We start from the raw sequence: 24218 nt of genomic DNA on the forward strand, positions 1-24218 counted from the left end.
TTAGGTAGCTTCTCAGTATGAAAAACTGATATTTATCTGTAAAACAAGGCCTAGGGTTGCAGACCTACAAGGAAATGCTAATAAACATATAGTCTTTCTTAGAAAGGCAGTTAAATCCTGTATATCATTTGAATGTTTTGGAGTTTTGTTTTAAGACTTTATTTTTAAGTAATCTCTACACCCAACACGGGGCTTGAACTCACAATCCTGAGATCAAGGGTTGCATGCTCCACCGACTGAGCCAGGCACCCTGAATGTTCTGGGTTTTTTGGGAGAGGTAATGGTACATTTTGAAAATGAAAAATATTCTTCTAGAAGATGTAGAGACTATTTCTTAAAAGGATAAAATTTATTAGAAAATTTTGTACATTTTTTTAAATTCTTTTTTTTCTTTTTAAGATTTTATTTTATTTGACACAGAGAGAGACAGCGAGAGAGGGAACACAAGGAGGGGGAGTGGGAGAGGGAGAAGCAGGCTTCCCGCTGAGCAGGGAGCCCGATGTGGGGCTCGATCCCAGGACCCTGGGATCATGACCTGAGCCGAAGGCAGATGCCCAACGACTGAGCCCCGGGCACCCCCTTTTTTTTAATTCTTAAAGAATCTGTGACTTGGTGGAGGATTTTATAATTCCAGCACTAACAGTTTTATATTACTATTTTTTAAAGATTTATTTGTTTATTTGGTGGGGAGGGGCAGGGAGTAGGAGAGAGAGTCTGAAACAGACTGTGCTGAACGCAGAGCCAGACGTGGGGCTCGATCTCGCGACCCTCATCACCACCCCGATCACAGCCTGAGCCGAAACTGAGTTGAATGCTTAACCGACTGTGCCAGTTAGGCGCCCCAACAGCTTTAATATAAATAAGGGTCTGCAGCATTTTTTTTTTTCTTTTTAGGTTAAGAGTATTTTGTCATTTCTAATGGTGGTTATGAGCCTCGGGAGCCTTAAAAATGTAATGAAATACTGTATTTTTATTTTTAATTAAAAAAACTTAAAATATTTACATAGTCCAATTTATTTTCTGAATCAGGTTTGCATAGTATATAATACATGGTTCTATTACCCTGAAAATTAAAAAGGAGTTGTAAGTAGCTACAGCAGTAATTACCACATTTTTTTTCTAGGTCAGTATTCTTTTCACTATACCAAACTGCTTTTTGCAATGTGTGAGAAGAAATAAATGTACATTGTAATACCACTGTAAAGTCGTTTTCAGTGTTTCTGCCGTAGCCAGTCCCTAGCATGATACATGGCACAAAATAGTCTGTAAAATAGTCCGTTTGTTGAAAGAGTGTCATAGGTGAGTACTTGTTACAGGAACATATTTTGGAGAATTATGTCCATAAAACACCAGTAGGGTTGAAACAACCTGGCTTAAGCCACACTGTGGTAATGTTTATGTACCTTTATTTATGAACCTACAAAGGGAGCTATACTTCAGTTTGTCTGAACATTCTCAAAGGATTATTGGTGTTACATATTCAATTGTAATTAACCATTTTGGGTTTATTAAAAAGGGGCTCAATTTAGTTTTTGGTAGAGCTCCATTTTTTTTTTATAGTAAGACCTCAATTTATGATATGAATAACATTTTTAAAAATTTAAATCCAATTAGCCAACGTATAGTATATACTTAGTTTCAGATGTAGTGTTCAGTAGTCAGTTGTGTATAACCCCCAGTGCTATGAGTAACATTTTTAAGTAATAACACTACTTTGAAGGAGTTACCGAGTATTTGATTTCTTTATTTAATATTTTGTCATGGTCCCAGAGCATTGTCCCCCAAAGGACCTATTTTCTTCTTCAGTATTTATATGCTTCTGCTAAAGAAAAATCTCTGCATTACAAATCTTAGGAATTTATTAAGAAATTGCCAAGCACTTATATGTTCCTATTAAAACCATTTCAGGAATTCATTTATGCCTAATATGTCTTACATAAGATTATTACATTTTGGGCCTTTTTCCTTTTAGAAAAACAGTTTTCTTAGAGACTGTGTAGCAAGGGAATAATAATAGATTGTAAAATGTGGGCATTTACTCTTGACAGCTGGGCCCAGTGTAAGTAGTTTAGTATAAACATCGTCGAGCATTGCAGAAGAGTAGGTCAGAAGATTCCAAGGTTAGGTCTTCCTGAATTTCATAAATTAAGAGAGCCTAATTGGTTATCTTCTTAATATTTAAATATTTTCTTAATACCTGCATAATAGCTTTAAAAGAGTGTAGTGTCATAAATGTCATTCTTTATAGAAATTAAGAAACTTATTTAAGTTTCTGTGTATCTCCTCTGTGTATGTTCTTCCCTAAATCAACCAAAATACCTAGTTTTCTATTTAAATGTAATTCAGAATAGTCAGCACTTCATTCAAAATTTGTCTTCAACATCAGTAGTATTTAAAAAATATATTTTAGTTTATAATTGCCAAAATGAAGAAATTAATAGTGTAGGAAATAGTGATAAAAGTTAAAATCCTCACTTTCAACTGACCATGCTTTCCTGGTCTCCAGATAAATATTTTGTTGAATCCTTCCCCAACTACTTCTGTGCTTGCTTCTTAAATTGTTACACACTCAGTTCTAGGATTTGGCTCTTACTCAAGACCTCTGTATAGATCTTTATTCTTTTTTATGGCCAGGTATGATGTTCCATAAATTATCTAGTCATTCCCTACTGGTTCACATTGTTTACAGATTTGCTGATTAATACAGCAGCATCCTTGAAAATATCGTTGGAGAGATTTCTATATTGTCTCCTGGGAGGGATGATTAGCTGATTTAAAGAGTTAAATGAGTTGTGTCTATTTTAAGTTTCGGTATTGCCAAAATGTTTTCCTGAAAAGGTGCTGCCAACATAAACTGTCAACTGGATGTGAATGTGTTTTTTCCCTTCAGTGTACCAATACTTAAATATTATCAACCTTTAAATTTTAGTCAGTCTGAGGTGGAAAAGTGGGTTATGAGAATTTCCTGGGTTTGATTCTCAGTTCAACTGAAAACTTTATGGTTTTGGAGAAGTTGAACTCCTTGTGTCTGTTTTTTCATTTGTAAATGGCATGCTGTTATAACTTGATAGGATTTTATACTCCTTGTTTTGATGAGCATGGTTTGAAAGAGTACAGTCTTAATCTTTATATCTTCTTACCCCCCTTTTTAAAAAAGATTTATTTTATTTTTTATTTAAAGATTTTATTTATTTGACAGAGGGAGACACAGCGAGAGAGGGAACACAAGCAGGGGGAGTGGGAGAGGGAGAAGCAGGCTTCCCACGGAGCAGGGAGCCCGATGTGGGGCTCGATCCCAGGGCCCTGAGATCATGGCCTCAACCGAAGGCAGACGCTTAACGACTGAGCCACCCAGGCGCCCCAAAAAGATTTATTTATTTTAGAGGATGCGAACAAATGGGGGAGGGGCAGGAAGAGGGGGACACAAGCAGACTCCCTGCTGAGCGTGGAGCCCAACTTGGGGCTGTGTCCTATGACCCTGAGATCATGACCTGAGCCCGAAATCAAGAGTCTTAAATGACTGAGCCACCCAGGTGCCCCTATATCTTCTTATCCCGTTAAACCCACTCTAGATGCATCTTTTCTTGTCATTGGAAGAAATCTCATGTAAGTTCCTTCATCTTTCTGATTATTCTTGGGGAATAAGCTCTCCAATCATGTGTAATCACAAAAATAAGCTCATTTTCATCTTATTAACTTCAATAAGTATTTTATCTTTGAATCAGTTTTAATTGTACAATTAGGTGAGTTTGACAGATGCACATAACCGTGAAATCAACAACAATTAAGACACATTTCTATTGCCACCCATAAGTTGCCTCTTGCTTGTCTGTAGCGTGTCCTCTGCAGCCCAGCCCAGCCAACCACTGAGCTATAGTCTCTTAATGTAGATTGGTGTGCATTTTCTGAAATTTAAATAAATAGAATCATACAGAATGTACTCTATGGTGTTTGGCTTTCACTCAGCATAATGATTTTGAAATGGAACGATAAATACTCTAAATATTTACATTTTCTGCTTATCTAGTGATCACATTTTTTCTGTGTTTTCTATTTGTATTTTAAGTAGGTAGTGGGGGCACAAAAGTATCTGAACTCTTTGGACTTAAGATTATTATTCCAGATCATTACTTGAGATTTATTAAATAGAAAAGATTTCTGGGATGTGATTAGGCACTGTTAAATATACTTTTAAGGCAGTTTTTAAAAATCAGTTACCTGTTTAATAGTAACTTATTACCAGTTTTTAAGGTAGTTGTGTGGCCTAAGATGGAAGTCTTTAGGTATTTATACTGGAGATGTTAGAGCAAGTATTTCTAGCAAATTTGTTGCTGTTGTACTAGGGATGTCTTGAAGTTAACTGTTAGCCTTCAGATTTAATAAAATATTAATGGAACACAGAATCTTAAGAGTCTCTGAAAGTGTAAGGCGCTGCTCTGGATACTAGGGGTTCAGCAGTGAACAAAATAAATGTTCTTGATCTCATGGAACTTAAAAGTGTGTGGATGGGAGATGACAGGCAATATGTAAATGAGTAATACGTACAGAGGGAGTGAGGTGGTATAATTTCTATGAAGGAAAACAAAATGGAGGGAGGGATAGAGAATTTGTGATGCAATTTAAGTAGGATAGTTCATTAAGTCCTTATTGATGGGTGATACTTGATCAAAGCCTTGAAGGAGCTGAGTGGGAAGCCATGCAGGTATCTGAGGGATGAGCATTCCTGGCAGAGAGAAGAGCAAGTATAAAAACCCTTGAGGCAAGGTCATTTATTCAAATATACATTCGTTTCTCACGTTGTCCTAGCATGACTGCAGGTATTGGTGATGCTGCATTTAGCAAGACATTAAAAAACGTTAAAAACTAATTTTATCTTTGAGGAGATGGGAAGCCATTGGAAGGATCTGAGCAGAGAAAAGTTATGTTCTGCATTGTTTTTAAGGGGTCATTCTAATGACTGAAGAATTGACTATAAGGGAGCAAAGACGGAGGCTGGATGAGCATTTAAAAGGCCGTAAGTATAATCTGGAACCAGAATGCGTGGTGGTAACAAGTTGGAACTTGGAAATCCATTTGGAGGTAGATTTGCTGAGGCTTCAGATGTGGTATGGGAGTTAAGAATGTCTCCAGGTTACTTTGGCGTGAAATATTGGAAGGCTAGAACTGCCAGCCTCAGTAGTGATGGGAAAGACTGCAAGATGGACAGGGTTTGGGGAGAGCTGAATTAAGCTTTGAATGATTTATATTGGGCTGCTTATCAGACAGCCAAGGCAGAGGTATCATGAGTTAGAGGAATTTATTTTTTTCTTTAAAAAAAAAAAAGATTTTACTTATGAGAGAGCGCGCGTAGCAGGAGGAGCAGAGGGAGAGGGACAAGCGGACTCCACGCCAAGGGGCTGAGCCCAACACGGGGCTTGATCTCAGGACCCTGAGATCATGATCTGAGTTGAAGCCAACTGAGCCACCCAGGCGCCCCGAGTTAGAGGAATTTATAGTGGAAATGATTTAAGGTAGAAGACCGGTGAATGCAATTTACATACTTTCTTTGAAAATCTAGGTGAAGTTGCTACACATTCATAAAGATGAGTTTATCATTTCACTTCCAATGAAGAGTTTATAAATTCCTTGAGAGTCGGCTTGAGCAAGAGCAGGACCCTGGGCGCTTTTGGAACAAGCGGCGAGCTGCAGTAATTCCACCTAAGGCCTGGTAGAAACAGATACTACTTGATATGCGTACCAGCTGCCAAATGGTGGTAAAGAATGATCAATGGTTCAAGTTGATTGTGTTAAAAAATTTGAGTATAGTAAGACAACTGCTTATCCTTACATCCTGTGTACCAAAACCCAATTAAATCACTTTTTTTTTTTAACATGGGAATGTTTTATCTTATTTTGTTTTTTGAAGATTTTATTTATTTGAGAGAGCGAGAGCGAGAGCATGAGTAGGGGAGGAGGGGCAGAGGTGAGGGAGAAGCAGACTCCCTCCTGAGCAGGGAGCCCGATGCGGGGCTCAATCCCAGGACCCCGGGATCATGACCCGAGCCGAAGGCAGATGCCCAACAACTGAGCCACCCAGGCGCCCCCAGCCAGAAATTTTTTAAAGTTGAAATTTAGTTGACGTGTAATGTTACATTAGTTTCAGGTATACAACATAATGACTCAACAATTCTGTACATTACAAAATGCTGTATTCTCTATGCTGTGCTTTTCATCCCTGTGACTTCTTCTTTGATTTATTTCACTTAGTGTAATACTCCCTAAGTCCATCCATCTTGCAAAGGATGATCTCTTTTTTATGGCTGAGTAATATTCCATCATCTTTACATATATATATGTACACATACACACCACAGCTTCATTTATCTACTGATGGACACTTAGGTTGCTTCCATATCTTGGCTATTGTAAATAATTCTGCAATGAACATAGGGATGCATATATATTTTAGAATTAGTGGTTTTGTTTTCCTTGGGTTAAATACCTAGCAGTAGAATTACTGGGTCATATGGTAGTTCCATTTTTAACTTTTTGAGGAACCTCCATACTGTTTTCCACAGTGGCTGCACCAATTTGCATTCCCACCAACAGTGCACAAGGGTTCCTTTTCTCTACACCCTCACCGACACTTGTTATTTCTTGTCTTTTTGATACTAGCCATTGTGACTGATGTGAGGTGATACGTCATTGTGGTTTTGATTTGCATTTCCCTGATGATTAGTGATAAATGAGCATCTCGTGTCTGCTGGTCATCTGTGTGTCTTTGGAAAAATTTCTATTCAGGTCATCTGCCATTTTTTAATTGGATTATTATTTTTTTAGTTGTAGGAGTTCTTTATATATTTTGGATATTAGCCCCTTATTGGATATCATTTGCAATTAACTGAATCATCTTAAATCTTTTCCTTAGTAATGTGGGTTAAGTAGGCATTAACACTACCACTTCAAATAGTAGGAATAGTGAACATTTATCAAACACTAAGTGCCAGACTCTGTTCTGAGTACCTCAGATACATTAACGCATTTAATCCCTACAATAACTGTGAAGTTGGTGTCACTCCATTTTATGGTGGAGGAAACAGTTGCAGAGAGGTTAAATGATATTTCCAAGATCACATAAACAGTAGATATTTGGAGAAGTTTCTTGGAGAATTTGTGAATTCTCCCAGAATAATCCCAGAGGAAGTGACTTTCAACCTGGACATAGAAGGGCCAGGTGGAATTTGCCAGAGGAAATGGCATGTTCAAAGAAGACAAAACGTTTAGTACAATTGTGTAAATATTTAGTACCCAACGCCTACTTAAACTACTTTGAACAAAAATGAATATTTTCTGTTCATACTTCACAGACTTGAGAGTAGGGGGAAGATGGCAGTAACATAATTTCTGTACGGTGTGAAGTGCCATGTTGGAGTTATGCCTGGGGTATTGTGGAGCACAGCGAGCATTTGGCCAGTCCTGAAGCACTAGACAGGCAGCATTCAGTTACCTCTTAAAGATGATGACCGACTTAGTGCTAGAGAATGGAGGGGGAGATGGACTGGTTTAACCCAGGAGGATCTCCATGTGCCACAGCAAGGAACAGCCTGGGGTCGGGGGTCGGGGCCGGTGGTAGTGGTGGGTGGGTGGGAAGTCCGCAGAGGTAGGGTCCCCTGCTGAGGACCTTCCCTCCATGTGTCACAGTTTGGGCTCTATGTGAAAGATTGATGGGAGCAATTTAAGGTGGCAGCAAGGGAACTGTTGGTCAGATTTGTTTTGGCCACCATGCCTAGGAGTAGATACGAAGCTGGGTTTGGTGGAGCAGCGATGCGAAGACTCATCCAAAGGCTGCTGCTGTGCCTTGTTGTCCAGAGAGTGGAAAATAAAAGGAGTAATCAGGGGCGCCTGGGTGGCTCAGTCGGTTAAGTGTCTGCCTTCGGCTCAGGTCATGATCTTCGGGTCCTTCATCAGGCTCCTTGCTCAGCAGGGAGCCTGCTTCTCCCTCTGCCTGCTGCTCCCCCTGCTTGTGCTCTCTCTTTCTCTGACAAATAAATAAAATCTTTAAAAAATAAAAACTAAAAAAAAAGGAGTAAATCAATTTTCAGAGATGTTTAAGTTTTACTGAAAAGTAATTTTCCAAGGTTTGAAAATAATGGAATTCACTACTGGGAAAGTTAATATCAGATTTTAATCAAATATACTATCAAATTCAGACTTGCTTTGGAATGAGGTGAGGGACTAGAATAAGTGTCCTTTTTGGAGCGCTTGGGTGACTCAGTTGGTTAAGCATCTGCCTTCAGCTCAGGTCATGATCCCAGGGTCCTGCTCAGCGGGGAGCCTGCTTCTCCCTCTGCCTCTGCCCCTCCCCCCAACTCGAGCTCTCTCTCTTGCTCTCACTCACACTCTCTCTCAAATAAATAAAATCTTAAAAAAAAAAAGAACAAGTGTCCTTTTTGCTCTGTGATGATCTGTACCATTACATGTTTTCTTTTAAAATGGGATATAAAAAAGTAATGGAGTAATACAGAATATAGTACACTGCTCATTTTATCTTTGTGAGAGATAAAACATCAAAAATGCCCTTAAAGTCCTTAAAAGTGGTCTTGCCTTGTGGCGCCTGGGTGGCTCAGTTGGTTGAGCGACCAACTCTTGATTTTGGCTCGGGTCGTGAGATCGAGCCCGTGTCAGGCTCTGCCCTCAGTGGAGAATCTGCTTGAGATTCTCTCCCTTTCCTTTCCCCCCACCCACCCCGGCCCTGTGCATGCACTTTCTCTCTCAAATAAATAAATAAATCTTTAAAAAAGTGATCTCGCCTTTATAAGGTATGTCATATTCAAACTGGCAGACAAGTCCTACCTGGATGTATTTCCAAATAGGGAAAATATATAACCTCATTACCGTGGGACTGAGCCAAAAATTGTTTTTTGTGTTCAGCATCATGGCTTATTTTGTGACATTGTGCAAATCCCTTAGGAACTTAGCAACATAGGGAATATTTCCTAAAATAGAGAACAATATTTAATATGGAAAAAGTAGTTGCTATGTATAGTTACAAAGAAATTTGAACATGAGACAGAAATTCAAAGCAAATTTAGTTAATATCAGTTCAAATTTTGTCTGCTAGGAAAAGGAAAAGGAAAATATAGAAGTGAATCATAGTGAGCAACAGAGATGTATGTAGTGGGCATTTCCTGTTAGGTGCCCTATTATGAAGATTGGAGGTTGAGGTACTTTTAAAATGCTCTCCTAGGATCATTTCATCCATCCCTTCGAGAAAATGGAAAACGAATCGTTTGTTCTTTACCTTTTTATTTCCCCTCTTGTTTTATTTATTTATTTTTTACTTTTTTTTTTTTTGAGAGAGCGTGTGTGAGCGTGTGCATGCGTGCAAGCAGGGGGCTGGGCAGAGGGAGAGGGAGAGAGAATCTTAAGCAGTCTCCATGCCCAGTTTGAGCCCGACTCAGGGCTTGATCTCATCACCCAGAGATTATGACCCGAGCTGAAATCAAGAGTCGGACACCTAACTGACTGAGCCACCCAGGTGCCCCATCCCCTCATGTTTTAAAGGTTTCGTACTATTATGATGAAGCATGATACTATTGTTTAAAAAACTAGGGTGGCTCAGTCAGTTAAGCGTCTGCCTTCGGCTCAGCTCGTGATCCCAGGGTGCTGGGATCAAGCCTCGCATCAGGCTCCCTGCTAGCAGGCTCCCTCCTCTGCCTGTTCTGCTTGCCGCTCCCCCTGCTTTGCTCCCTCTCTCCGACAAATAAATAAATAAAATCTTTAAAAAAAATAAAAATAAATATAGGATACAAGGGATTTTTTTTTTTTTAAAGATTTTATTTATTTGAAAGAGAGAGAGCACAAGCAGGGGGAGTGACAGAGGGAGAGGGAGAAGCAGGCTTCCCGCTGAGCAGGGAGCCCGATGTGGGGCTCGATCCCAGGACCCTGGGACCATGACCTGAGCCGAAGGCAGATGCTCCTCCGACTGAGCCACCCAGGCGCCCCGAGATACAGGAAAGTAAGGTACAGCTGGGGTGATGTCCACAAAATGCATGCTCTGGAATTGTATACATTTACTAAAGATTGGCTATAAACTTGTAGCTTTAAGCTAATTTATGAAGCTAGTGTAAAGAGAAAGTTACATGATCCGTAGTGTTTATACTCTGTCATTAAGCATTAGAATTGGCTGGACAGAGAGCTGGGTGAATTTGCATATCCTTCATATTTAATCTTGACAATTAACATATGAAATACGGGTTTCACTATTTTTGTTTTATAGATGAGTTACTTAGGTAACTTTCCCGATACTTTACAGCCAGCAGGTTGCTGAGCCTGATTCTAAACCCAGAGACCTTAGTACTATGCTTTTTTTTGGGGGTGGGATGGGGGGCGAAGGAGGAGGGCGGAGGAAGAGGGAGAGAGAGAATCCTAAGCAGGTTCCACACCCAGGGCTGAGCTCATCTCCTGACCCTGAGGTCATGAGCTGAGCCGAAACTGGCAGTCAGACGCTTAACTGACGGAGCCACCCTGGTGCCCCACTACTATGCCTTTTTCATAAGTGGTAAATTATTTGAATGTATTTGTCCAGGCTGTGTTGAAAGCCTTAAATAAGCATCTCAGGAAGAAATCAATTAGTGTCAAGGAAATCTTAACCAAGTTTTCCTCATCTTCTTGTCTGCTTCCAAACTATTTCCACTTATTAATGCAACTCTGATTGCCTAGGGATTGAAATTACTTAAAATTAAAAAAAAAATTTTTTTTTTAAAGATTTTATTTATTTGACAGAGAGAGAGAGAGAGACAGCGAGAGCAGGAACACAAGCAGGGAGCCCTATGTGGCCTGATCCCAGCACCCTGGGATCATGACCTGAGCTGAAGGCAGATGCTTAACCAACTGAGCCACCCAGGCGCCCCTTAAAAAATTTTTTTTGAAATTACTTTTAATTTATGACATATAACAAGGTAAATAGGGTTAAAAAAAACAAAAAGCAACAGTGGAAGTTTTTTATCTTCACTTATTTCTTGTCTAATGTTCTTCCTTTATGCAGATCTGAGTTTCTGACCTATATCATTTCCTTCTCTCTGAAGAACTTCTTTTCTTTTTTTAATATTTAATTTATTTTTAAGTAGGCTCTACACCCAACATGGGGCTTGAACTCATGACCTCAAGATCAAGAGTCGCATGCTCTATTGACTGAGCCAGCCAGGTGCCCCTGAAGAACTTCTTTTAATATTTCTTGCAAGGCAGGTTACTGGCTACAAATTCTCTCAATTTTTGTTTGCCTGAGAAAGCATTTCTCCTTTACTTTTTTTTTTTAATTGAAGTGTCAGTGACATACAATATTACATTAGTATCAGATATACAACACAGTGCTTCAACATATATATATATATATATATATATATGTATATACACACACACACACATTATGAAGTGATCAGGATAAATCTAGCCACCATATGTCACTGCACAAAATTGTTAGCGTATTCCCCATGCTGGACATTGCACCCCTATCACTTACTTATTTTATAACTAGAAGTTTGTACTTTTTAATTCCCTCCATTTTGCCCCTCTTCGCACCTCACCTCCCCTCTGGCAACCAGATTGTTCTCTGTATCTATGAGTCTGTTTCTGTTTTGTTCATTTATTTTGTTTTTTAGATTCCACATATAAAGTGAAATCATATGGTATTTGTCTCTCTCCTTCACTTTTGAAGGATAATTTCACAGGATACAGAATTTTAGCTTTTTTTTTCTCTCTCAACACTTTAAATATTTCATTCCACTTTCCTTAATTGTGTGGTTTCTGAGGAGATGTCTGATGTTATTCTTATCCTTGCTCCTCTATGGAGAAGGTGGTATTTTTTGCCTCTGGCTTCTTTCCAGAATTTTTTTTTTTTTTTTTTTTTTTAAAGATTTTATTTATTTATTTGACAGAGAGAGACACAGCGAGAGAGGGAACACAAGCAGGGGGAGTGGGAGAGGGAGAAGCAGGCTTCCCGCGGAGCAGGGAGCCCGATGTGGGGCTCGATCCCAGGACCCTGGGATCATGACCTGAGCCGAAGGCAGACACTTAACGACTGAGCCACCCAGGCGCCCCTTCTTTCCAGAATTTTTATCTTTGATTTTCGGTAGTTTGAATATGACATGCCTAGTTGTAAATACTTTTGGCATTTTATCCTGCTTGTTCTTTGAGCTTCCTGTGCCTGTGGTTTGCTGTCTGACATTAATTTTAGGAAATTCTCTGTCTCCATTGCTTCAAATATTTCTTCTGTTCATTTCTCTCTCTCCTTGTCTTCCCATTGCATGTAGCTGTCCCACAGTCCTTGGATATTCTGTTCCCTTTTTCTTTTCTTTTTTCCTTTGCTTTTCTAGTTTTGGAAGTTTCTACTGATAGATCCCCAAGCTCACAGATGCTTTCCTCAACTGTGTCTGGTCTACAAATGAGCCCATCAAAGTCATTCTGCATCTCTCTTACAGTGTTTTTGATTTCTAGCATTTCTTTTTGATTCTCTTAATTTCCATCTCCGCTTACATTACCCATCTGTTCTTGAATGTTGCCTGCTTATTTTCATTAGCATATTAATACTTCTTCTCCTACCATATTCATTTTTTAAATTTCTCAATCAGATAATTCCAACAGGCTTGCTGTATCTGGGTCTGGTTCTGATGCTTGCTCAGTCTCTTTAAAATGTGCTTTTTGCGGGCGCCTGGGTGGCTCAGTTGGTTAAAATGTGCTTTTTGCTTTTTAGCCTCCATGTAGTTGCTGAAAGCTGGACGTGATGTGCCTGGTACAAAGAACTGTGGTATTTGGCATCAGCAACATAGTGGCGAGGTAGGCGGAGGGGAAGGGTGTTATAGTCCGGCTGTTGGGGGAGCGTGGACTCCCAGGCTGTGACCGTCACAAGTGCTTCCTCTTTCTCCCTCCTCAGCTGGGGCAGGACGGCTAGCCGAGGCTGGAATTGGGTATTGACCTTATCCCACCTGGAAGACTTCTCCCAGGTCAGTGAGGCTCTCATAAAACTATGTAAGTTTAGGCTCTTGAGGACAGGTCTTGAAGAATGCGTTGGGTGTATTTCAAAATCCCCTCCTTCTGCCAAAAGCAGGAGAGGACTTTTTTCTGTCTTTGCTCTGAAAATCTGTTAGAATTCCTGGAGATAAAAGTTAGAAAACTGTAGGAGGGCCTTCCCTAAGACTGCGTGCCCTTGTAGTTTTTACCTCTCAGACTTACCCACACTCCGCCTTAGCAATTTGCCAATTATGGTTTAGGTGTTTCTACCCCAGTGCTGGTTCCCATGGAGGTTTCTGCTCCAGGAAAGTTGTGATTCTCTTTATCCACCTGTCTGTCTCTCCAGTTTTGGGAGCAGTGGCTTGCCCTGTGATCCCAATACTCTGATGGATCTAAGAAGAGTTGTTGATTTACAATTCAGCTTTTTCATTTGTTAGGACAGAGTGATGACTTCCAAACTCCTTACATGCCAGAATAGAAACCAGAAGTTCAAACTGTTAGAAATAAATAGTAATCTGTTGTTGATTTATCCATTGCTCTGGTGTCATTACTGTAAATGAGAGTTAAGTATATACAAAGGGTCAGAGATGTGTTTTCAGATTGCATGTTATGTAATTTATATCATCTTACATTAAGCATTCTCAGGCAAAATTAAAGTACAGTATTCTCGTTTTTATGATTTTTAAGTTTTGTTTTTCCTCTACAATCTATTCAAAGTAGAGGAACTTGAAGAAAAAGGAGGAATCAAGTGAGCAACAAGGAAGGCTCAAATGAGGACCAAGAAAATACAGTTGTTCAGTACTTATTGAATTCCTACTATGTGCAGTGTTCTGGGGATGCAGGAATGAACAGAACAGAAGGCCTGCCCTCATAGAACTTAACATTCTGTGGGGAGGTAAGGGATAAGCCGACGACATATATGAGGTCAGTGATGAAGGCCAGGCAGAGAAGTGAAGCAGCCTGAGGAACCAGAAAGGTAGGTGCTGTTTTAGTGAGCAAGTCAGGGAAGTTCTCTTTGTGGTGGTGACGTTTGAGCAGAGAGGCCTGGCTAACATGGGACGTGGGACGTGTGGGAGAAGCATGCTCTGGGCAGAGGGTGTAAGTTCCAGGCCTGAGATGGGAGCGGGCTCGGCCCGCTGCGTGTAGAGAAAGCCGGCCAGTGTGGTGGGAACCAGCGCGTGAGGGGAGACCAGAGGCACGTCAGCCTTTGTTCTGTAAGGAATAGTTGGGCGCTTTCAGGTCTCCGTCATAGCTGCTAATCTTTGACCTTGTAGCAGGAAAGTAGCCAGACGCGTTACAAAGATGAAAGGGCATGGCTGTGTTCCAGAAAAACCTTTTTTACAAAAACATGCCATGGGCCAGATTTTGGATGTTGGCCCTAGTTTGCTAACTGGTAATTTAGGGTCTCATTAGGCGATTAGAGAGAGTGCTTTGAGTTTTATTCTAAATATGACCAGAGTCACTGGAGGGTGTTGAGCAGGCGAATAAAGTGAAAGGACTTACCTTAAAAGGATTACTGGTTGCTTCCTGGGGAACAGAGTGTATTGTTCACACGTGGAAGCAGGGAAAGCTGTTGGGGGTTTTGTATGAGTTGAGGAAAGAAATGGTGGCTTCACCTGAGGTGGTAGCACTGAGGTTGGCAAGAGGGGGTAGGAGATGGAGTGTGTGTGTGTGTGTGTGTGTGTGTGTGTGTGTGTAGGGGGTGACTCTAAGCCTGTTTGAGCAGCTGAGTTAAAGGTTGGGGAAGAGTTAACAAGCATGAGATTTGGTGAAGAAAATGAGTTTGGTTAAATTTGAGATGCCTGTTAGACATGTCAGTGCCAGAAGTGAGTAGGCAGTTGGATATATTCCATTCTTCTCTCTTCTAGGAAGAGAGGTGAAGGTGTGAAGAGTGAATGGAATAAGGAAATGTAATAGAAATACTGGACAGCACTGAAGTAAAATGAGGTTTGTTAGCCTAACTTGCAAGTGAGAGCAGATATCATTACTGTGTACATTTCCCTCCAGCCGTGGTGAGCTATATGGGTGCAGGCGTGGAATTAGTGGAGGGTTGGTTCTAACTAGAACTTGGATTTTATTAGGCAGGTAGAATGGAGGAAGAGATTCCCAGGAAGATACGTGGTCTATGGAATCTGATTTGGGTGGGGAGTGAAAAATCAAGAGATCGTAGGTTCTGGTGGGGTTGAAGAACTATTGGACTCATTGTCTCTAGTGGAAATGAACCGGAAAGGCAGGAGTCTGGTCGGAGTGGGATGCTTGAAATTAAGACTTTGCTCACGATACATTAATTGCTACGTTAAATATCCAAAAGATCACTCTGAGAGCGGGCGATTGAAGAGAGAGTGAGGATGTGATCAGTGGATGTAAGGAAGTTGAGTCACTGAGAGGCTAGAGTGTGCCACTTATCCCTTACATGCATTTTGGAATCAGAATGATCATAAGAGTAGTAGTGGAGATCAAGACTACGCTTGGAAGCAAAGTGCAGACTCTAGTGAATGTGAATGATGGGGAGTGAGCTGGAAGATAGTTGTAACTGCTAATTCCCATCAGCTTTGACTTTGCACCATCAGTTAACTCCTTGATGTCTGTCTCCTTCTGTTTGTAATGATGGATCTGTGACCTGCACGATAGCAGATTAAGGGCTGGGAAGGGGAAGAATGGAAGTTTCCTCCTAGTGCAATGATTATCTTTGAGCATCACTCACTTCAGGCCTGAGTTTAATGAATCCATTGATCCAGAACATTCTTCAGTGAAACAGTCACAAAGTTGTCAACAAAATCAGAAAGCCAAAATCATAAATGCTCTGTTATTATAACTGACTTTTGTATCTTGTGATTTGTCTATATTTTTCAGTTTCTACCATAATGTTTTATATTAAAAGGTTCAATAAATTGTTATTGAATGAATATAAAAGACTTCCTAAAATTAACTTTTTTAAAAAAAGATTTTATTTATTTGTCAGAGACAGCGAGCACAAGCAGGGAGAGTGGCAGGCAGAGGGAGAAGCAGGTTTCCCACTGAGCAGGGAGCCCCATGGGGGGCTTGATCCCAGGACACTGGGATCATGCCCTGAGCCAAAGGCAGACGCTTAACGACTGAGCCACTCAGGCGCCCCTAAAAGATTTTTTAAAAATTTATTTATTTGTCAGAGAGAGAGAGAGCGAGAGAGTGCGCAAGCAGGGGGAGAGGCAGGCAGGACAAGCAGAATCCCTGCTGAGCAAGGAACCGGATGTGGGACTTGATCCCAGGACCCTGGGATCATGACCTGAGCCGAAAGCAGACGCTTAACCGACTGAGCCACCCAGGTGTCCCCATTTACTAATTTTTAAAAAGATTTATTTATTTTAGAGAGAGAACACAAGCATGGGCACGTGCAGTGGGAGGGGGAAAGGGAGAGAACCTTCAAGCAGACTCCCCTGCTAAGCACGGAGCCTGAGGTGGGGCTCAAACTCATAACCCATGGGATCATGACCTGAACCAAGAGTCGGACACTCAACCGACTAAGCCACCCAGGTGCCTCCTGATTTTTTTTATATGTAAATGACTCTAAAGGGTGTAAAGTCTTTCTGTTAATAAGAATTTTGTAATCTGTAATACTGAACAACCAGTATGTGTTATAGCTAAACATATATATATACATATATATATATTTTTTTTAGAGAGAGAGAGAGAAAGAATGAGCGGGGCAGGAGGGGCAGAGGGAGAGGGAGAGAAAATTAAGCAGTCTCCACACTCAGCACAGAGCCTGACGCAGGGCTCAATCTCACAACCCTGAGATCATGACCTGAACCAAAATCAAGAGTCAGTCACTTAACTGACTGAGCCACCCAGGCGCCGCAGCTAAAGTATATTTAAAATAAGATATGGGGCGCCTGGATGGCTCAGTCGTTGGTCATCTGCCTTCGGCTCAGGTCATGGTCCCAGAGTCCTGGGATTGAGCCCCGCATCGGGCTCCCTGCTCTGCGGGAAGCCTGCTTCTCCCTCTCCCACTCCCCCTGCTTGTGTTCCCTCTCTCGCTGTGTCTCTCTCTGTCAAATGAGTAAATAAAATCTTTAAAAAAATAAAATAAAATAAAATATGATCAGGCTTATTTAAAACTCAATTGGGTCAGGAGGAAGCAGGAAAATGAATTCATTTCTGATAAGGTTTGCAGTTTGATCTTCTCTCTTTCAAGGATTTCATAGTCTCAGATACAGGTATTTCTTGTTTTCCTTTGAGTAGCTCCTGAAAAGTGATCTGTAAAGGAGTATTCTCTAATCATGATGCTCACTTTTCATTAAAAATGTAGAGCTGTCAATTTATTCCCATAAAAAAAAATCAGTCCAGGAATAGGTGAAGGCCTAGAGTGTATATAGAGGTATATTGAGTTTATAGAACATTTAGAAGGCAGCAGGGGAAAAAAAAAATCCTTTATCTACAAGTACTCCTTCTCCTGACTGATAGTGTGTGGCCCATAGCAAGTGCTCAAGAAGTATTTAAGTGAATGATGGTGCTGTGATAATGTTAGACTTTGTTTCTAGATTCTTTTAAAATTTACAAACCTCGTAAGAACCCATTAAGGGCCTTCGTGATCAAGGATGGAGACAGTTTACCTGTGAAAACAGCACTGGAGTGCGGCTGGCTTTAGAAAGGCTAATGTTTTTGACAAATTTTACTTGCCTACTTGGCTTAAACAACTTTCATTTACAGCCACAGTTTTGTGCAAACTGCTTCAATTTTGCGGTTGTAGATTTTTACTCTTTATCTAATGGAAAATACCTGAACTGATTTTTAGTAGGTGCCATACAACTAGCTGAGAAATGTTCCCTTGGCCACGATTAAGAGGAGAAATTGGGATAGCTTGTGTTTTTCACCCACACACAGCCAGAGAGAAGTAAGAAGAAAACTTAGGATAATACTTGGAAAATTGGTGAAGAAACCTCTTAAGTCGTTTGCAGTCTTTGTGTACGGAGTACTGAAGAGGAGGGTTTTGGTCCTAAATCAATGATTGTTTCAGGGACAAGACTCAGCCAGACTGGCTGATCCCACAGGAGACAGTATATCATGTGTGAAGGAAGATTTCCTTTTTGGTTTACAGGATCATCTAATTCATAAAGAGGAAATATGTATCGAATCTGAATTTAAGTCGTGTTGGCTTTACTCTGGGGGGAGAAAACAGATCCACATTTCAAAAAACTCTAACACTCCAAATAGTTAAATTTTTACTTAAAATAGCAACTGGATAACATACAAGGGAAAATGGTGATTTCATTTTCAGTAGCGTTCACTATATTTCTTTTTACTTGAACCCCTTTGTAAGAGAACAAAAAATTAGAGTAATTCCTAGCCAATAAAGTACATTTTCCAAAGTATGAAATAATTTCCTTGAAAATTTTCTCAGTATGAAAGTAACATAAAATACAGAAAAATAAGCAAAAATTTATAATCTAATCATGTTTTTAAATTAAATTAAAAAAATTTTTTTTAGAGAGTGTGAACGTAAGTGGGGGGAGGGACAGAGAGAGAGAGGGAGAGAGAATCTTAAGCAGGATCCACACTCAGCGTGGAATCCAATACAGGGCTTGATCTAAGGACCCTGAGATCATGACCTGAGCCAAAATCAAGACTCAGACGCTTAACCGACTGAGCCACCCAGGCACTCCTATCTACACAGATTTTTTTTTTTTTCCCACATTAGGTTAGTAAATGATCCTGGCTATGTTGAGCACCTTCACATCATTGGACTTCTAGTGCTCATGGAATATCCCATTGTAAATGTGTGCTGTACTTCAGTTAGCAGGTCACCTGTTGTCGAGTATTCTAGTTTTCAGTGTCTCCCCAGTATAAAGAATGCTTTCATAAACATCCTTGAACTGAAAACTTTGAGTGTGTATTTGGTTACTTCCCTAAATTAAATTCCTACAATGGGAATTATTATCTCAAAGCGTAGACACATATTTTAGTCCTGGTGTCTTTTGTTATTTGCATTCTAGAAATGGTATGTGGCATTGTTTTTTAAGTGCCCTTCCAATCATGAATATTGTCATTAAAATTTTAAAAAATTAAGTATGAAGGACAGCTCATTGTTTTAATTTTTATTTATTTTACTCCAATAAAGCCTGGGTATATTATTGTGCCTGTTGCTCAATTATATTTATTTCATTACTCATTTTTGTAAGAATAGTCATCCTTTTCGCTTGTATATTGCAGGCAGTGTGTGTCTAAGTTTTGTTATTTTTATACAGATTTTTAATCAAATCTCAATCCTTTTCATTATGGATCTTTTCCTGTTAATTTGTAGAAAGTCCTTTCCCATCCAATATCAGAATAAGTTGTTTTCTTCAGGTTCTTTCTTGGTTTCGTTTTTAAAAAACAATTGTGTAAAATTTCAAGCATATTTAAGAGTACAGGGAGAAGCATAATGAATCTGTGGCACCCATCCCTCAGCTTTAGGATATATCAATGTGTGGCCAATCTTATTCCATCTATCGCTGCCTCCAGACCCTCTTGGCACATTTTGAAGCAGATTTCAGACATCTGAATATCATTTAATCTACTGATACTTAGGGTTGTATCTCTAAAAGATAAAAGGGCTTCACTTTTTAAAACATAACCACAAGACCATTACCACACGTAAAGAGTTTAGGTAAAGAATCCTAATATCCATCATTCAGTGTCATTTTCCTAATTATAATTATTTTTAAAAGTTTGAAATTAGGAATTGAGTAAGATCCATACATTGCTTTGGTTGATATGTATTGAAGTTTCTTTTAATCTGTAGGTTTCCCCTCCATGCCTCCCTTTCCTTCCTCTACTCATTTTTTGTTGAAGAAATGGCTTTAAAATTTTTTTGACTCTCAGGGAGCCTGGATGGCTCAGTCAGTTAAGCGTCTGACTCTTGGTTTCAACATTGAGCCCCCCAGTGGGTTCTGTGCTCAGCCTGGAGTCAGCTTCAGATTCTCTCTCCCTTTCTCTCTCCCTCTCCCTCCCCCTCTGCTTCTCCTCGCGCTGGTGCTCTCTCTCTAAAAAGTAAAGCAAATAAATAAATAAATAAATTCTAAAAAAAATTTTTTTTTACTCTGTAATGCAATTGATTTTTTTTAATGTGTATTTTGAAGCTGGGGTCCACCTCTTGTCCCCTGCTTCTAACAGTTAACCAGTATCATTTAAAATAAAATCTTAAATAAATAAATAAATAAAATATAAACTTAAATTCTTCATTGAAGTGCCACTTTTATCATATAGAAAGTATTATATAAGAAAAGTGACATTTCACATTAATTGAGAAATACAGAATTTTTACTATGTAAAAATCCATTGGACAAACTGAGAGTTCTAGAGGGGAAGGGGGTGGGAGGATGGGTTAGCCTGGTGGTGGGTATTAAAGAGGGCATGTTCTGCATGGAGCACTGGGTGTTATATGCAAACAATGAATCATGGAACACTACATCAAAAACTAATGATGTAATGTATGGTGATTAACATTAACATAATATTAAAAAAAATCCATTGGTGTTTTAATTGGAATTGTAACAAATATATTAATTTGTGCAGGATTGACATCTTGACAATTTTGAGTTTTCCTACCCAGGAACATGTTGTATCTTTTTCATTTATACAAGTGTTCTTTTTTTTTTTTTTAAGATTTTATTTATTTATTTGACAGAAAGAGAGAGAGCACAAGCAGGGGGAGCAGCAAGCAGAGGGAGAAGCAGACTCTCCACTGAGCAGGGAGTCCATGCGGCACTTGATCCCAGGACCCTGGGATCATGACCTGAGCCGAAGGCAGATGCTTAACCGACTGAGCCACCCAGGTGCCCCACAAATGTTCTTTTGTTTCTCACAATGAAGTTTTGTTTTTTCTTCACTTTTTTTTTTTTTTTTTTTGCATTTTGTCCCATTTGCTTCTCTGTGTCCACCCTGGCTTCATATACATATATTTTGCTGAACCATTTTTTTTTAAAGATTTTATTTATTTATTTGACAGAGAGACACAGTGAGAGAGGGAACACAAGCAGGGGGAGTGGGAGAGGGAGAAGCAGGCTCCCCACGGAGCAGGGAGCCCCACATGGGACTCGATCCCAGGACCCTGGGATCATGACCTGAGCTGAAGGCAAACACTTAACCAACTGAGCCACCCAGGCACCCCTTTGCTGAACCATTTGAGTGCTATTTGTAGACATCACCCCTAAATACTTCAGCCTGTATCTCCTAAGAAGATACAATTAATCACATTCAAGAAATTTAATATTAATGCAACACTATTATCTAATTGTGTTCAATTTCCCCCAGTTGTCCTGGTGACGTTCATAGCTGTTTTTAAAACAAGAACCCAACCAAGGAGCAAGCAGTGCATTTACTTGTTATGTCTCTTTATTTTTATTTATTTATTTTTAAAGATTTATTTATTTATTTGAGAGAGAGTGCATGCATGTGCACGCAAATGGGGAGGGGCAGAGGGAGAGGGAGAGAGAATCCCAAGCAGACTCTGCCCAAGCATGGAGCCTGACTTGGGGCTTGATCCCACGACGCGGAGATTATGACCTGAGCTGAAACAAAGAGTTGGGCACCTAACCAACTGAGCCATCCAGGCACCCCTTGTTTATGTCTCTCTAAATCTCCTTTAGGCTAACCAGTATAGTTCAGTAGCTTAATTATTATTATTATTATTATTTTGCCTTTCACGACACTGACAAGTTTTGAAGGGTCCAGGTCAGTTATCTTACAAAATGTCCCTCAATTTAGATTTGTCCAACAGCTTTGTCGAGATTCAGCTGGAACATTTACCTACAGCAATACATACAGTAATACATACGTGATGTTTTGGCCATTTCAGTGCAATACACGAGGGGGTACATGATAGCAGTTTGTCCAGGTATTTTTGGAGTTTAATCATCTGGCAAGCTGTTGTCTGCTGTGTTTCATTAAATTCTCTTTTCCATCAGTCTTTCATCCAGTGGTTTTAATATCCATTCATAATTATGGCCTGAGTCAGTTATGACTATGGTAGTTATAAAATGACAGTTCTCTATTTCTGTCATCTTTATGTATTTATTTGTTGGCATTCTTCTGTCTTCTCTCTTCCCTTTCTTTTAGACATGTCCCCATTTGCTGAGCACTTCCTTTATGGCACAAGGAATTGTTCAATTGTTCATAAGACTCAACTTATACTTTGTTCACTTTGTACTTTTCCTGACTGTTTATCCAAGGAGCCCTGGTTCCTTTTAAGGGAGAGAGTATTTAGAAACCATAGGCCTGGATGTAGAATATTTCCATCATCCCAAGCTTTCTTTCTTTTTTTTAAAATTTTTTATTGTTATGTTAATCACCATACATTACATCATTAGTTTTTGATGTAGTGTTCCATGATTCATTGTTTGTGCATAACACCCAGTGCTCCATGCAGAACGTGCCCTCTTTAATACCCATCACCAGGCTAACCCATCCTCCCACCCCCCCTCCCCTCTAGAACCTTCAGTTTGTTTCTCAGAGTCCATCGTCTCTCATGGTTCATCTCCTGCTCCGATTCCCCCCTTCATTCTTCCCCTCCTGCTATCTTCTTTTTTTTTTTTCTTAACATATATTGCATTATTTGTTTCAGAGGTACAGATCTGTGATTCAACAGTCTTGCACAATTCACAGCACTCACCATAGCACATACCCTCCCCAGTGTCTATCACCCAGCCACCCCATCCCTCCCACCCCACCCCCCACTCCAGCAACCCTCAGTTTGTTTCCTGAGATTAAGAATTCCTCATATCAGTGAGGTCATATGATATATGTCTTTCTCTGATTGACTTATTTCGCTCAGCATAACACCCTTCAGTTCCATCCACGTCATTGCAAATGGCAAGATCTCATTCCTTTTGATGGCTGCATAATATTCCATTGTATATATATACCACATCTTCTTTATCTATTCATCTGTCGATGGACATCTTGGCTCTTTCCACAGTTTGGCTATTGTGGACATTGCTGCTATAAACATCGGGGTGCACGTACCCCTTCAGATCCCTATTTGTATCTTTGGCATCCCAAGCTTTCTTATGTCCCATTCAAGTCTAATCCCTTACCCTCACCTCAGTCCCAAGCAAATCCTTATCACGTTTCTGTCACCATAGATTAGGTAGAATTCTTTCCCAGGGTTTCACATAATTGGAATTATGTTGTATGTTCTCTTTGGTGTCAGGCTTCTTTTGCTCAGCTTGTTAATAATTTGCCCCTGTGTACTGTTGTGTAGTATTCCATTGCATGGATATACCGCTATTTACCTGAAATGGACATTTGGATTGCTTCCATTTTTTGGCTATTATAAATAAAGCTGCTATGAAGATTTGTGTCAAAGTCTTGTGTGGACATAGGTTTTCATTTCTCTAGGGTAAATACAATGTGTGGAATTGGTGGGTCATATGGTAAGTGTAAGTATGTTTAATTTTATAAGAAGAAGAAATAGCCAAACTGTTTTCCAAAGTGGTTGCACCATGAGTGAATGTCTACCATCAGTGAATGAAAGTTTGGATGTTCCATATCTTCATCAACACTTGATATTGTTTGCATTTTTAATTTAACCATTCTAACTGGTGTCTGGTGTGTAGTGTTGTGTTATCTCTGCTTTTATTTTGTATTTCTCTGATGACTAATGATGTTGAGCATCTTTTCATATATGTATTGACCATTTATATGTTTCTTTGATGTTTGTGTGCAAATCTTTTGCGTATTTTTAAATTAGCTTTTTTGGCTGTTTCTTAATTATTATATTGTAAGAGTTTACTATATATCCTGGATGTACTTTCTTATTGTTCAGATAGATGTATATATATGTAATGCAGTTTGCTTTTTAATTTTTTAATAATATCTTTTGAAAAATAGTAGTTTTTAATTTTTTTGAAGTCCAATGGATTCTTTTTTTTGTTTTTTTGTTTTTGATGGTTTGTGTTTTGTGTCCTAGCCAAAAATATTTTTGCCTACTTCAGGATAATAAAGATTTTCTCCTGAAGTTTTATAGTTTTAGCTTTTATATTTAGTTCTATGTGCCATTTCAAGTTAAGTTTTTTGTATGGCATGAAGTCTGAGTTCATTTTTTCTACTTAATACCCAGTTGTTCCAGCACCATTTGTTGCAAACACTATTTTCCCCCGTTGGATTACCTTGACCCCTTTGTAAAAAATCAGTTGATCTTGTATGAGTGAATCTATTACTGTACTCTTTATTCTGTTCCATTGATCTCCATGTTTATCCCTATCCCAATACCT

General features: G+C 39.5%; 1 protein-coding gene across 1 annotated transcript in view; it reads left to right on the forward strand.

Moving 5' to 3' along the window:
• AEBP2 (AE binding protein 2) overlaps positions 1-23297 on the forward strand; it is a 92032-nt gene extending 68735 nt beyond the window's left edge. The window contains exon 9 of the mRNA XM_078075703.1: positions 20633-23297. Within this exon, the coding sequence (XP_077931829.1) occupies positions 20633-20693 (61 nt within the window). The 3' untranslated portion in view covers positions 20694-23297. The remainder of the gene's footprint in view (positions 1-20632) is intronic.
• Positions 23298-24218: the final 921 nt, after the last annotated feature.

Source organism: Halichoerus grypus, chromosome 6 (assembly GCF_964656455.1).
Source record: "Halichoerus grypus chromosome 6, mHalGry1.hap1.1, whole genome shotgun sequence".
Classification (NCBI taxonomy): Eukaryota; Metazoa; Chordata; class Mammalia; order Carnivora; family Phocidae; genus Halichoerus; species Halichoerus grypus.